At 44.4% G+C, this 15,330-nt stretch overlaps 1 protein-coding gene across 8 annotated transcripts in view; it reads right to left on the bottom strand.

Moving 5' to 3' along the window:
* The window catches only part of FAM135A (family with sequence similarity 135 member A), a 141,628-nt gene extending 137,869 nt beyond the window's left edge, over positions 1–3,759 (bottom strand). For 2 of the 8 annotated variants that reach the window (XM_073336367.1, XM_073336370.1), the window contains exon 1: positions 2,944–3,607. In XM_073336367.1, the coding sequence (XP_073192468.1) occupies positions 2,944–3,059 (116 nt within the window). In that variant the 5' untranslated portion in view covers positions 3,060–3,607. The other 6 variants (XM_073336368.1, XM_073336371.1, XR_012157958.1 and 3 more) reach the window with 5 other exon arrangements.
* Positions 3,760–15,330: the final 11,571 nt, after the last annotated feature.

Below are 15,330 nucleotides of genomic sequence, written 5' to 3'. Positions count from 1 at the left end.
GGGTTGCCCATTGAAAATGGGTTGGCAATTTAAAAAGAGGGGCTGCAGTTTCTGGGTTCACGTGCAGCAGAAACCCAACTAATCCCCCCCCACACACATACACATGCCCTGATTCTCTGGGATGATGGCTTCACCCCTTCCCCCACCATGTGGCTAGCAGTGGGGAAGATTTCTGTGCAGCCACAGGCAAACAGCCCAGCAGGAACAGACCACCTCTGAATGTCCGCTTACTAAAACCACCCTATTTCAACCAGGTGACCATGAATGATATCACTCTCCTGAGGGTAACACAGAGAGATGAAGAACGGATGTTGTTTGAACGCCAGCAAACACCAGGACCATACGCTACAATGCTTTGTTCTGCAATGATTCCCTACTACGTGCTACTGGCCTGGCGTGGTAAAGCATCCTACCATGGAGGACGGAATAAGGCTGCCCTCCCCAGAAACCTTTTGCAAAGGCTTTGGGAGTACATCCAGGAGAGCTTTTTGGAGATGTCCCTGGAAGATTTCCGTTCCATCCCCAGACACGTTAACAGACTTTTCCAGTAGCTGTACTGGCTGCGAATGCCAGGCCAAATTAATCATTCAACACGCTCACTTTTAAACCATGTATAATATTTACAAAGGTACACTCACCAGAGGTCCTTTCTCCGCCTTCAGGGTCAGGGAGCCCACCTTGGGTGGGTTTGGGGGGTACTGGGTCCAAGTCCAGGGTGATAAACAGATCCTGGCTGTTGGGGAAACCGGTTTCTCCGCTTCCTTGCTGTGAGCTATCTACAACCTCCTCCTCCTCCCCAAAACCGGCTTCCGTGTTGCCTGCCACTCCTTGGACGGAGTCAAAGCACAGGGGTGGGGTAGTGGTGGCTGCATCCCCTAGAATGGCATTCAGCTCATCATAGAAGTGACATGTCTGGGGCTCTGAAGAGGAGCGCCCGTTTGCTTCTCTGATTTTTTGGTAGGCTTGCCTGAGCTCCTTTATTTTCACGTGGCACTGCTGCAGATCCCTGTTATAGCCTCTGTCCTTCATGCCATTGGAGATTTTTTCAAATATTTTGGCATTTCGTCTTTTCAAAAGGAGTTCTGCGAGCACAGATTCGTCTCCCCATACAGCGATCAGATCCCATACCTCTTGTTCAGTCCATGCTGGAGCTCTTCGGCGATTTTGGGAGTGCATGGTCTTCTGTGATGATGAGCGCTGCATGGTGACCTGTGCAGGTGAGCTCGTCTCGCTAGCCACACAGGAAATGAAATTCAAAAGTTTGCAGACCTTTTCCTGTATACCTGGCCAGTGCATCCGAGTTGAGAGCGCTGTCCAGAGCGGTCACAACGGAGTACTCTGGGATAGTTCCCGGAGGCCAATACCGTCGGATTACATCCACAGTACCCCAAATTCGACCTGGCAAGGCTGATTTCAGCGCTAATCCCCTTATCGGGGGTAGAGTAAGGAAATCGATTTTAAGAGCCCTTTAAGTCGAAAAAAAGGGCTTCGTCGTGTGGACGGATGCAGGGTTAAATTGAGAACGCTGCTAAATTCGACCTAAACTCATAGTGTAGACCAGGCCTCAGACTAGAAACATCTAGTAGTCACTTCTGTATGGGGTCAAGTTTGTAGTCAAATTCACATTCAGTGTCTCACTCACTAGCATGAAGGGAATACTTGTTTAAAAGCAGTTTTCAACAGAATTCAGCAAAAATTTTAATATTGATCTTAGATTTCAAATAACCTAAATATACAAAATTTAGCAAGGAGTCCCATTAAGTCAGTCTCTCTAGCCAACTCTTATTAAATAAGGCTATTTCCAGTCCTACAACATTAAAATTCACTGTCACTGTGCTGATATTTTGATTTATTCTCCCTTTAAAATACACACAGCTACTCCTGATGCTAATGGAAGTTTGCATATTTGCTGAGTGAAGAACAGATCACTTATTATGATAAGAGTATGCTTTTGTTTCTGCAGCAGGAATGGTAACAACATATCCTTTTTCTCATAGAGAAGCACACAGCACACTGCCCTATGTGAAGTTTCTGCAGAGCATTAAATGATGGTGTCCAAATGTATTTGGCAAGTCCTTCAAATGCAATCCCTAAGTAGCTATGTGTACCAGGAAATAGCTGTAAAATATTCCTAACTCACATCCAACAACTTCTAGATTACAGGAGGAAACAACATTCAATTAGCAAAGCTGATAATTCTTCCAACATTGGGGCAATATTAAGAGTTGTCCTCACAAAGAACCTGAAAAAAAGATCAACAAAAGCCAAGGAGTTCATCTAAGTGTACATTAACTGACCACATTTGATACTTGGTCACTTTACCAAGAGAATGAAGTAGAAATTATTCTGATTTATTTCCAATACTTTCTTTTATACAGATTAAACACAATTAAAAAAAATCCTACCCAGCCAGAACTTCTTAAGGGACAAAGTACCAAAACACTAGAATTATCTACTAGCCAAAGAAACGATAAAAGAGGAAAGGGGCGAATATAAACGATTTCTCGCCTTCTACCACAGTGAAAGAGTTGCATGCAGTCAGGGCTGCGCAGGGGGGCGGAAAGGACACCCATCCCGGGCCCTCCACATCCTACAGGCGGGGGTAGGAAGGGAAGTGCGGGAGAGTTTTCCTTCCCTGGTTTCCTAGTCTCTCCTGCTGCTGCCCCATTGCGAGGCGGGGTTAGTATGATCATCGCAGGCCAGAAGGAAACAAACAAGCCCCTGCTGTTAGGGTCCTGACTCCCCGTCCCACGGGGCACAGGCCAGACCAGGGGGCCGGCAGGCAGGCGGGCTCGCTGCCGATCAGAGGAGCTTTTATTTGTGTGCTTTGAATGCAGACACCCCTACCCCATCGCAGCTGCAGTGGGGGGGCCGCGGCGAGGGCATTCAACCCTCCCTCCGCTCCGACTCCCGGTCCGCTGCACAGGCCCCTTCCGCACCAACCTGAGCCATAATGGAGCCGCCGCCGGTGTCCGGGGATCGCCCGCCCCCTCCTCGCCCCACTGTGCTCTCTTCCAGCGGAGTCCAGGCCTCGGCAGCACCGGGATGGCGTAGCGCATGCATCCGACGCCAGAGCCTACTGCTGCCGGTGCGGCCCGTGTCGCCGGCGCCCCGTTCCTCTGGGAGGGCGGGGGCTTGCTGGCCGCGGGCGCCGCCGGGCACACGCCGCTCCTGCTCCTAGGAGCCGCGCGGCGGCCGGAGCTCGGGAGGGCTGCTGAGGGAGCAGAGGCCGGCGGCGGTGACTGCCCAGCTATTGCCGCCACATCCTCGGTTCCGCGTGCTGGGTCTCGCCGCGGCCGCCTCAGGCTCGGCGGCGGCGCCAGACCCTCGCGCTGCTCCCGGTTCCTAGTCTCTGCTCCGAGCCGGGCTCGTGCTCCCCCTGCTGCACCTCCGAGCCGGGCTCCTGCTGCTTGCGAGGGAGGGTCGGGCTGAAGCCTGCCCTGTGCTAGCGTTGCTGCGGGCGGGTGCAGTTGTCCCGGCCAGAGAACAGGGGAATGACCGCGGCAGCGGGGATCGGCTGCCACCCAGACGCCTCTGCCAGCCCCAGGGCGGCTGGGCTAGCCTTCCGCTGCCACTGCTGGCCGGGGCAAAGGGGAGGGTGAGCCGATAACAAGGGGACATTACTCACCCCTAATTCTCGCTCTGAGGCAACGCTCTGGGGGGACACAGCGAAGGCTCCTCGCCAAGGCTTGGGACTGTCTGACAGCAGCGGGCGGTGTAATATAAATCAGGCCCCCTACTGGCCGCTCATGGCCGCCCCTGTCACTCACAAACGCTGCCCTCCGAACATGCCACTCCGTTCATTGGCGGAAGACACCAGACTCGCACAAGGAATAGCCGGTTTAAAATAATCAACATAAGATCTGCCTTAGAGGCCGTTCACCCACCAAGGTCCAAGAGAAAAATACCTCAAAAGAGAAATTCCAAATTCTGAAGGGGGCTGGGGGTGAGCCAGAATCCTACAAGGTAGTAGCTTCATAGAAGCAGAATTAAAGATAATTAATTAGTCTTCTTGTGCATCCGATGAAGTGAGCTGTAGCTCATGAAAGCTTATGCTCAAATAAATTGGTTAGTCTCTAAGGTGCCACAAGTCCTCCTTTTCTTTTTGTGAATACAGATTAACATGGCTGTTACTCTCAAACTAGTCTTCTCTAATGACACTCACCAGGCAGCATTCTCACTCCTGGAAAGACTTAAGAAAGGTACTGAGAGAAAATGAGAGCACATCTGCAAAGAGAAGCAATAACAACAACAACAACGCTACCGGAAAAGCAAGGAGGATAAGATGCCTCTGAAATTCACTAACAGGCTCCATTCAGACAGGTAACCAACCCCCAAAGGTTGCCTAGTGAAAATAAGATATTCCCTCCCAGGGTCCAGAAAACAAAATCACTCAAACCAACCATTCCTCCTACCTCCATTCCCCAATTTCTTTCATGATGAACAGCCTGGCCTCCCCTGCCTTGGAAACCAGTTCTGTAGAAGCAAACTTGGATTTCTGTCTTAAGTCCAAATCCAACATGCAGCCGCTTTGTCGATGTTTGTGTCGGAAATGTTTATAAGATAGGCATGGGTGGCAGACCTGCCTTTAGTCTTATAAACCTTGTAGCCTTCTAGCTTCATGCCAACCAAGTCATAGCAATGTTAAATATGATCAGATGTCTATTTAGATATTGTTGTTTTGGTAATAGCATTTTCCAGTAAACTGTTGTCAAAAGAAATAAAAAGAGGAGTTTGGAGCTGTAGTCTGCGCCAAATAGAAACCCAAGAACTTCTTAGCATCAATCATATGGAGGAAGGCCTCACTGGGATTGGCATGGAAAGAACGATAGCAGGATTATAGACTGATATTGGTGGCACTCTAAAAACACATTTGGAGAGGAATCTCCAATGAGTCCATAGCACCAGTTTATTCTTGTAAAATCTGCACAGAGATAGATCAGACACTACATCCAGATGTTTACTCACTCTGCAGGCTGAAGTCACAGTCACCTGCAAGATGAACTTCCTTGTAAGAAATTTAAGTTCACAGGAAGTAAGTGACTCAAGAGAAGCTTACATCTGCTTTATCAGGACAACATGACTATACCAGGGGCTTGTTATAATGGAGCTTTCCAAAGTGTCAACACTGTCATTCAAACCTGACATGAGGTTACAATGATACTGATTTACCTTTGACTATTTCATGACAGGTCAAAATAGCTGCCAAATGTGCCTAGATGGTAAGACTAAATTACACTCAGACATATGAGAAAGGTACTGAAACAGTTTTCATGCAGGGCAAATAAAAGGGTGTACTTGATCTTGATTACACCACACAATAAATCTTTTCCACTTGAGATGTAGGTCTTTCTGGTAGATGATATCTGAGTAAAAGTACACAAGCAGCCTGCCCAGAGAAATCATGCATATGGATGCTAGGAACCAAAGCATTGCGAGTGGGCTCCTGTGTTGCAGTGTAGAAAAGGGTCCTGATTCGGAGCAATTATCCAAGGCCAAACTGACACCATGGTAGCATTAGATTTGGATATTTGCAACAGAATTAAGAAACATACCTATCTGGACCATTATATCATCTTTGTCTCTCCTAAGCTTTTCTAGAACTTTTGCTGCCAGATGAACTAGTGGATAAATGTACAGGAAACTATTTCTCCATCCACTGGTGAAAGAATTTTTTCTAACACAATCTTTTTTTCAAGCTATAAGCAACAGACTGATAGCTTCTTCAGATGAGGGCAGAGAGCAATTGTCTAGGGCAGAGATCCATCTCCCACCAGAGAGATCTAATTTGCCATCCCCTGGTCCAGACACTACTTGTCAGGATCTGTCACAGATCGAGTCAATCTGTGATCATGTTCTTCCTTTCTAGATAAGTGGCAATGAGTTTAGGACAGAGCCCACTGCCATTCTTGCTGTGCTTCCCAGTACAGAAGGTGTACAATCCAGTGTGTCATTCATTGATTGCTTATGTGAAGTATGGTGGCCTGACAGTCCCTTTGAACCAAGACCACCTTTTGGGATACCAGCTTTTTGAAGGTCCTTATTGTGTACGGAAAACTGCCCTCACCTCCAGGGCATTTCTGTGGAACTGCTATACCTGGAGAGATTAAGTTTCCTGGTTTTAGAGTCCCTCTGAATGGACTCACTTAAGGTTGGATGCATTCATAGACATGACAATTGAGACATGAGGTGTTTGGAACTTCATTCCTAGTTACATATTTGTCCCATCAACCACTAGGCCAGAGAGGCCTAGGAGACATTCATTACTTGGTTGTAATGCGAGAGTCCCTTTGATGCCTGCTTCTGCCGGGATCTCAGGTTACACTGAGGTGTGCCATGGGAACTATGACTATAGGTGCAGAAATTAAACCCAACAAACATAATACTGTCAGAGCTGACAGAACCCAGGTTGGCTCTTGCTTGTCCTTTCTGTTAGGCTAGTAATATCTAATGTACTGAGAAGGAAGTCTTTGAGTTGAGTCATATCTAGCAGAACTTCTATGCATTTCAGTTTAGGTTTAAACTGGGCCAGGTCAGCAATTTGCTGTGGGGTTTTTTTGTTTTTTTTGTTTTGCAGCAGCTATTTTGTTCTTTGTAATCTCATATTTCATTTAAAAATTAGTCTCTAGGCTTTATAGCTTTTAGAAAAAACAAAAATAGTCTGACCTGTAGAACCAGAAGGCCAGAGGGAAGGAACAGAGCCCTTGGATGCATCTGAACTCAATCAAGAGGGAGTAAATTCCACAATCCAAAAAAGTATCCAGAATTCCAGCAAGCCAGTCCCACCCCTGCAAGAAGAAGAATCTGGTCTACTCTGGTGATAGGCATGAGGCATCTGAGACCAGGTTCATAGAATATTAGGGTTGGAAGAGACCTCAGGAGGTCATCTAGTTCAATCCCCTGCTCAAAGCAGGACTAAATCATCCCAGTCAGGGCTTTGTCAAGGCGGGCCTTAAAAACCTTTAAGGATGGAGATTCCACCACCTCCCTAGGTAACCCATTTGAGTGCTTCACCACCCTCCTAGTGAAACAGTGTTTCCTAATATTCAACCTAGACCTCCCCACTGCAACTTCAGACCATTGCTCCTTGTTCGGTCATCTGCCACCACTGAGAACAGCTGAGCTCCATCCTCTTTGAAACCCTCCTTCAGATAGTTAAAGGCTGTTATCAAATCTCCCCTCACTCTTCTCTTCTGCAGACTAAATAACCCCAGTTCCCTCAGCTTCTCCTCATAAATCATGTGCTCCAGCCCCCTAATCATTTTTGTTGCCCTCCGCTGGACTCTCTCCAATTTGTCCACATCCCTTCTGTAGTGAGGGCACCAAAACTGGACACAATACTCCAGGGGTGGCCTCACCAGTGCCAAGCAGAGGGGAATAATTACTTTCCTTGATCTGCTGGCAATGCTCCTACTAATACAGCCCAATATGCCGTCGGCCTTCTTGCAACAAGGGCACACACTTCCGACTCGTATCCAGCTTCTCATCCACTGTAATCCCCAGGTTCTTTTTTGCAGAACTGCTGCTTAGCCAGTCAGTCCCCAGCTTGTAGCGGTGCATGGGATTCTTCCTTCCTAAGTGCAGGACTCTGCACTTGTCCTTGTTGAACCTCATCAGATTTCTTTTGGCCCAATCCTCCAATTTGTCTACGTTGCTTCTTCCCCAGTTCAAATTGCTGCTGCATGCCTCTCTGCAGGCTCAGGCAGACAATTGCTTCAGTTACATTCAGTTCATGTCTTCAAGCTTTTCTTTGCAACTATGAGGGCTAGAATTGTGTTCCTAAAATGAAATCTGAGATTGCTGTTATTTGTACTAAAGCTAGGCCATTTGTACCTAACGCTAGTTTAAGCTTCAGACATTTCCCTTGGGAAAGAAAACCAGTCAGGGTTGGAGCCATGATCTGGCTAACCTTTTATCTAATGTAATCCCTGTGCCACTGTAATGCAATTGTCCAGGGTACATTTCTTAAAAATGTGGTCAGTGGTCCTTCTGGCCATTTACACCAAGCAGCTGTCATAGACAGGATGAGTTTTGGAGAAGGATATAAACTAACTGCCATCAAGACTGGGAGAGATGTGACAGATATAGGTCCAAAATAGGATGCAAGAGCACATTACACCTTCTGCAGAAGGGTTCCTTGTCAGATTGCAGTCCTTGTAGATTTCTGAACAGGTGTTAACTCAGAATCAGTGTTTGGACAGCTTCCATAACAAGGGGGGAATGCTAGTAAGATCCAGGCACATACTTGCAATCAGAAATTTTATTTAATCTTATCTAAGCCCAACAGCAATTCTCATCAGCCTGATCTTCTCCATACTCCTCTTCAAGAGTCTGGAATTGTCTAGGCAAAAAGAGATCCGTAACATCAGAAGTGAGAGTCAAGGGAGACAAAGAATTTAATAAAGAATGTGTAATCAGCTGTCAAAAGCAACAGAGAGGTCAAGGAGGATGAGGATGAAATACAAGCCCTAATATTTAATCAGAAGAAGTCAGAGACCTTGGAGTAAACAGTTTCAGTTAAGAGAACTGATATTATTTTGATCACAAGTATGCAGTATTTCAAAAGACAAAAAATACACAAGTCAAATGAGTCAGGTACAAGAAAACAAATTTTTTTAAAATTGTATCAAATACTATATAAAAAGTCCACAGAATGAATACCACTGACAGAGATATGTATTAAAAAAAAAAAAAAAAAAAAAGCAAGCCCCTGGCCCTTTATTAGCCATCATTTATAATTTTTAAAAAAATGTAATTTATAGATTGTTGACATAATATAAAAATAAAACCTAGAGAGATTATAGACAATAAAACATTGCCAAGTATTACGGCTATTCAGGAAGCAAAGATGTTTCAGATTTCAACATCTGAATCCAGTAATTACTAATAATCTCATTTATATCTAACATCTTTTGTCCCTAATAGGGAAACACTAAAATCAGGAATTGTGACAGCAGAAGGATACTCAAGAGCAAGCTTTCTTGGGCAGCAACAAGAGCAGAACTAGATCATTTACAGGGTAATAGATATACTCAACCTCTCCCATGGAGCTACTGGAAATAGCTTTCTTCATATATCACTCTCTGGTCTTAGTGCTCCCAACTGACTCCCGACTTCTTTCTCTGACTCCAGGCTTCAACTGCCATGGAACCTTCTCCCCAAGATTCTGTGACATCAGTGACAAATAGTCTCTACTCTTCTTCAGTGCTTTGGCCAGTCTACTTCTAAGTTATTCAGGTGTTGGAGACTACTATCATATCTGTTGGGAGAATATTTCATAGTTTTATAGATCTTACTGCTAGAAACTATTTCCTAATATTCAGTATTTTCCTTTGTGCATTTTCATACCACTGTTCCAGGTTATACTTTTTTCTATCACCATTTCTCTTCTTATGGTATTTATATGCTTGAAATACCTATAGATAGTTATATTCCCTCCCCAAATCTCTGGGCATCATTTAGGCAAGCTATACATATTTATGACTATTAATCTTTCCTCATAAGCAAATATCTCCAGTATCTCAATTTTTTGCTCTTCTCTGAGCAAAAATTCCTTCAGAGTTTTCAGCATCTTTGTGGTACTGTTGTGGAAGAGAATATAGTATTCCAGGTGCAATCTCATCAGTATATGGAAAGGGCTATTGCTACCGTATCTGTGTTCTGATGCCACCAAGTATGCAAGTCAAAACAGCAATGCCTTTTCTGGGCCATATCAGATTGGAAGCTTATATATGATTTGCTATCCATTATCACCGCTACATTAGGAATCTTTCATCATTTCTGCTTTTCATTGAATATTTCTGTTTTGAATTATTTTTCTGTAGATTACCTTGCATTTATCCACGCTGAATCTCATTATTTCCTGCTCTCATATCTAATCTCTTTAGGTCCTTTTGTATTCTCTCTCTGCCCTCACTTATGTTCCCAGTTTAGTATCTCTTATAAATTTAATTAATATACTATTTACCTCTACTTCCAGAATATTAATGAAACTTATTACGACCAGACCTAAAATCAACACCTGCAATACTCAACTAGATGCTTCCCCACAGCTCTATGGCTTCCATTTATCATTGTCCTTGGTGTACAGTCCTTTTCCCAGACTGCAATCCCTTTGACGGTGTAAGATTTTGTGCAGGCCTGTGTAAAAGGGCAATCTGCCCCTTTGAGGGCTGAGGTGAGTCTGGGCCCAGACAGCCCTGATATAAGGCAGAACCCCTTTAAAAACAGGTGTTTGGGCCTGGTAGTTTGCACAGAAGATTATGAAACTAAGCTAGGAAGGGTATAGTAGACTGAGTCATATGATTGCCCGCTGGGGCATATGAAGAAGTGGTCCCAGCTCAAGCAGAGAGAACCTGGAAATAGGAGGGATCTATAGGGAGACTAGCCTGAGTGATGGAGAGCTGAGTAAGGCAAGTCTTTGGTGTTGTAGCATGTTTTAGTCTTGGGAGTCAATTTGTTTTGTGTTACTCATGAATTCATGTGTTTAAACAGTAAAGTGTGCTATGAGACAAGAGCCTGAAATGGACTTGGGCATGGCACTGGTCCTTCTTGGGCAGATGAGATAGCCCACCAGCTGACAACATGTACAAAAGTAGACTTTTACATATTCAAAAGCCCAAATGTATTATGGAGATACAGTAGCCTCTCTATAGATAAAATTGCAACCGGGGTCACTTATAAGACTAATTTTCAGTCTTCCTTTAATTTCAAAACACATTTTTTCCTATGTTAACATTCAAAGGCAAAATCCTAGTTTATAGCAGAACTTTTTCAGATATTTCAAGGAAATTGAGTACTTTGAGAATAAAAAACTTTAAAATGTCTCTTCTTTGGAAATTGTGACAGGACAATTTTCTGCAATATCCTTGAAAGACCCTATTGTATTACATTTATGTATTATTGTAGGCTGGGATTGTATGGAACCTCTCTAGGAGGAAGATGTGACAGAAGACAGACCTGGGAGTTGAGAAGGCTATATTTAAAATGTGACAGACTAGTATAGACTTTTGGAACAATAAGTGTTAAATGGCTTTCAAGGGACTCCTTAAAGAGACATTAATGCAAATTCCCCAATTCCCATTTTTCAAAATCCCAGCCCTTTGAAGCTACACCCTTAGAAGAGGGCGACTGTCTGCTTATCACCAGTTACAAGAGTCCAAGATCAAGGGGCCAAGCTTCATGAAGAAACGACTGCTCTGCCCAGCCTTGGTTCTGGATCCAAGACAGATATGAACTTGTAACCACTGGGGGGGGGGGGCAATTGTGAGTTTTGAAGGGCTCAAACCTACCAGAGCACTAGGTTAGAGTTGGGAGTGACCTCTGGTAAACTTTTCAGTGTACGTGTAGGTTTTTATTTTTTTTAAATTTGTTTTCTCTGTAATGCTTCTACCTTAAGACTAAATATGTTTGTTTAGAAGGAGCTGTGTGGTAACTTACCCCTGCAAGTAATGCATTGATCATAGCCCTTGGAGAGAAAGCAAAGCAAAGGTGCTGGCCTTTTGGGCAGTCTGGTTTACTAGGGATATCACAATTTAGATCTGGGTGCTGTACAGCCTTAAAACCCTGCCCAGGAGCAATGACGGCTAGGAGTGGAAACCTTTAGGAGGGTGCCCACGTGGGACCATGGAGAGGGAAAATATAGGGGAAAACTGTGACAGAAATATCTAACATCTGTGACTTTTACAGTATTTACCCAGTGAAATCATATTATTATATCATACAAATAAAAATTAAATGGGTTTTATCATTGGGCATGTCTACACTTACCTCCAAAGCAATCGATCCAGTAGGGGTCAATTTATCATGTCTAGTGAAGAGCACTCTCCCGTCAACTCCAGTACTCAACTGGAGGGAGAGGCGCAAGCGGAGTTGATGGGGGAGTGTCAGCAGTCAACTTACCACAGTGAAGACACCGCGGTATGTAGATCTAAGTATGTCGACTTCAGCTACGTTATTCCCGTAGCTGAAGCTGCATAACTTAGATTGATCCCCCCAGTGTAGACCAGGCCGTTGGTTCATGCAAAACAATTTTCAAGGACAATAATAGTAATCAAATGAAGGGGAAAAAGCATGCCAGTAGACAGTAGGTCACTGATCAATTTATTCTAACATCAGTGTAATGATATTTTAGCATAAAACAAAGAAGTCTGTGAAGGCAAAATGCCTACATTGGTCAGGAATCTCCAAAATATTGATTTATTAGGTCCACAAGACCTGCAGCAATTTGGGAACTATAAGGAGTAACAAATATAGCAGTTCATTGCTGAAGTATCTTCCTGAACTGACTTGGAGATCCATAGATCCATAATATTTTAATTATGATGCAACACAACTGAGGTAGCAGCAGTGATTTTAGCTGTTTGTGGAAAAGAAAATTTTTGCAACAACAGGTCTCTTCTCAGGCTTATCGGGAGTGGAGGAAGAATTACTCAGCTGCACTCTGACCTTGCTTAGTTGGGAAGATAAGGCTAGGAAAAAAAGTTAAGGGGAAGTCACAGCTGAAGACAAGTGCTGTTTCATTATTACTGGATCTTGCCTACTTCTGAGTTTCTCTGGCTGCTGAAGGCTTCTCTCCATTTACCACTAGAAGTGTAAAAATACTGTGGGGTTCAGTTGCCCTAGTGACTGCTTCATAGAGAGGTTTGAAAAAGAAACAAATTCTGTGTTTGCGTGGGTTGCATTGCCTAGCCCTGAGATGAATGCTTATTTATTTTTCCTCTTTTATTGTCTGGTTTATCAACTATTTAAACACACTCCCTAAGGTGGGACATGTAACTAAACTGATGGAAAAACTCAAGGTCTGAATCTGTTTCCACTGAAATCTGTAAAGATTTTTTCCATTAACTTCAGCAGGATCTGTGGAGTGAGGTGAACTCAGACTTTCTGTAAAAATGGACCTTAATGATATTTTGTACTTCCAGCAACTCTGTCTCCAAGAAAGGCTGTTGCTTGTGAATGCTTCATCATATCTCGATATATGCAATCAAAGAGTATATCTTTTTCTCTCATGGTTTTATTGCAAATCACATGATATTTTTGTGTTTTTCTTAAAGCTCCAGCTCCTGGAGACATGGAAGTCCATAAAATCTCAGCTTTTATCGAAAGAGTTTCTAGACCCCATGGTTGTGGAGAAAAGGCTGAAAAAATGTGAACCCTAAAAACTGAAAAACTATAAGGCAAATGAGATTAAACAACAATTTGTTATTTTAAAAATCCCCTGATTTTGAACCCACTTCCTTGATTTTTTGAGCTGGCAATATTGCAATTTAGTATATGTAGCAACCTATGTTTGCATGCAGGTAAGATAATTATAGGCTAGATCATGAGTCACTACATACCAAGCAGGGAAGTAAGAACCATGCCCTTATGCTTCTGTTGTGGGGACCTGGACCTTGAGTCTGAGCACCTGCTTAATCTTTCTGCAAAGCAGGTGGACAGGGAATGGGCAGTGCCTTGACCCCTCCTATTTGCGATCCAAACTGAGCCAGAATCAGGGTGTCACAATATGCTCTGGTACAGACCTAATGCAAACTATTACCCACCCCCTCTAGAACAAGGATTCTCAAACTTGATTGCACCACGACCCACTTCTGATAACAAAAATTACTATATGACCCCAGGAGGAGGGACAGAAGCCTGAGCCCCACCACCCCAGGAGGAGGGGCCAAACCCCAAGCCCGAGCCCTGCCGCTCTTGGAAGGGGGCTTGTAACCTGAGCCCCGCCACTCAGAGTTGAAGCCTGAGCTCCCCCCACTCAGCCCAGGCAGTGGGATTTGGGCTTCATCTTCAGACTGCCCCAGGCTCCAGCAAGTCTAATGCCAGTCCTGGTGACCCCATTAAAATGGGGTGATGACCTACTTTTGGCTCCTGACCCACAGTTTGAGAACTGCTGCTCTAGAGAATACAGAGAAAGAATTGTGACTCAAAGGTTCGTCCAAGTCACAATGGCTCCTGAGTGAGTTTACACACACCATCCTTTGTTCAAACCAGTGCCTAAGGCTTTGTCTTCACTTAATTTGCCTCTATCTGTGCTACATGGCACCACAGCCTGAGGTACACAGCAGACCCAGAGTTCAATTATCGCTAGCTTGAAATAATTGCAGAGAAAACATGAAGCCATGGCCAATCACAACAACGATTATATATATATATATATGATGGTCTTCCAGTCCCTTTTCCTAAGGCCATTGGGCACTTATTCCATCTTGCCATCTACCCATGCACTTAAAGCCAGGGAAAGCTCCTCAGAAAACTGAGGGAGTGTGGCTATTCTCGTACTGAAGTTCTGGACCCACATCTGGTCATCCCTTATTTCTATCACCATGTAGGTCCACCAGTGTGTGCTTGTGGTGCTGGTCCAGAGGTGGGCAGTCTGTGTAGAGGGTGTCTGACATGAAAAACAGCATCAGCTCAATCCTCGCCTCCAAGTGCACATTTCCCCATTCTGTTGTTGGGTGTCTGTAACTGCAAACTGCTGCATCTCTGAGACAAAAGCAGCCTTGGAAACAGCCACCACTGTCTCTTGGCAGCAGCTTCTGCAGAGGCATGCCAAAAATAAATAAATAAATAGAATTGAATCCATAAAAAGCGGCGGCTATTGATCTTGGTTATTAGGGTGAGTGGGATCCATTCCTTCAGTATGTAACAGCACACCAGTCTGAGTCCTTCCACAAAATGAATTCCCTGGTCTTAGGTAATTTCTTCCCACAATTCCCAGAGTGGGCAGACAGGTTGTTCCACAGCACCCTACAAATGTGAGCATAGAGTGACGCAGTGAGTTATGGCTCTGTGAATCATGAGATACAGACCCAGATTGCTAATGAAACAGTGGCAAGCAATACAGCTAAGAGTAAAGCTGAACACAGGTAAAGTTGAACAAGTGGAACTTTATTAAACCCTTTGTCCTGCATTGTAGTTATGGCTGAATTGCTTCCAGCCCATTTCCTCAAATTCCTTATTTTCCTGGTGTTCCATCAATAACAGCCCTTCCAGAGACACTGGCCCTCTGACTCCAGATCCACTGATCAGGATACATTTTCCCTATTTTACAAAAGTTTTAGCATAAACATTGCAAATAAATAGTTGACGTCCAGGGTTGGGTCACAGAAACTCCCTGAAGACTGTAACTAGATGTGCTGGAATACCACTGAGAGCAAACCCCCCTGCCAGAAAAGGCTTCCCTCCACTGTCGTCTTGCTAAGTTAAACACCCAAGACACCACAGCACAGACCAAGAGGTTGGACCATGCCCCCCTGCAGTTCACAGAAACTAAGATTAACTGAGCCCAGGGGTTTCTAAAATAGGGACTTTCCCAGCACCCAGTATTCA

The sequence above is a fragment of the Lepidochelys kempii genome, chromosome 3 (assembly GCF_965140265.1).
Source record: "Lepidochelys kempii isolate rLepKem1 chromosome 3, rLepKem1.hap2, whole genome shotgun sequence".
Classification (NCBI taxonomy): Eukaryota; Metazoa; Chordata; order Testudines; family Cheloniidae; genus Lepidochelys; species Lepidochelys kempii.
Note: the sequence above shows the minus strand (reverse complement) of the source record. Positions and strands in the feature narration are given on the sequence as shown.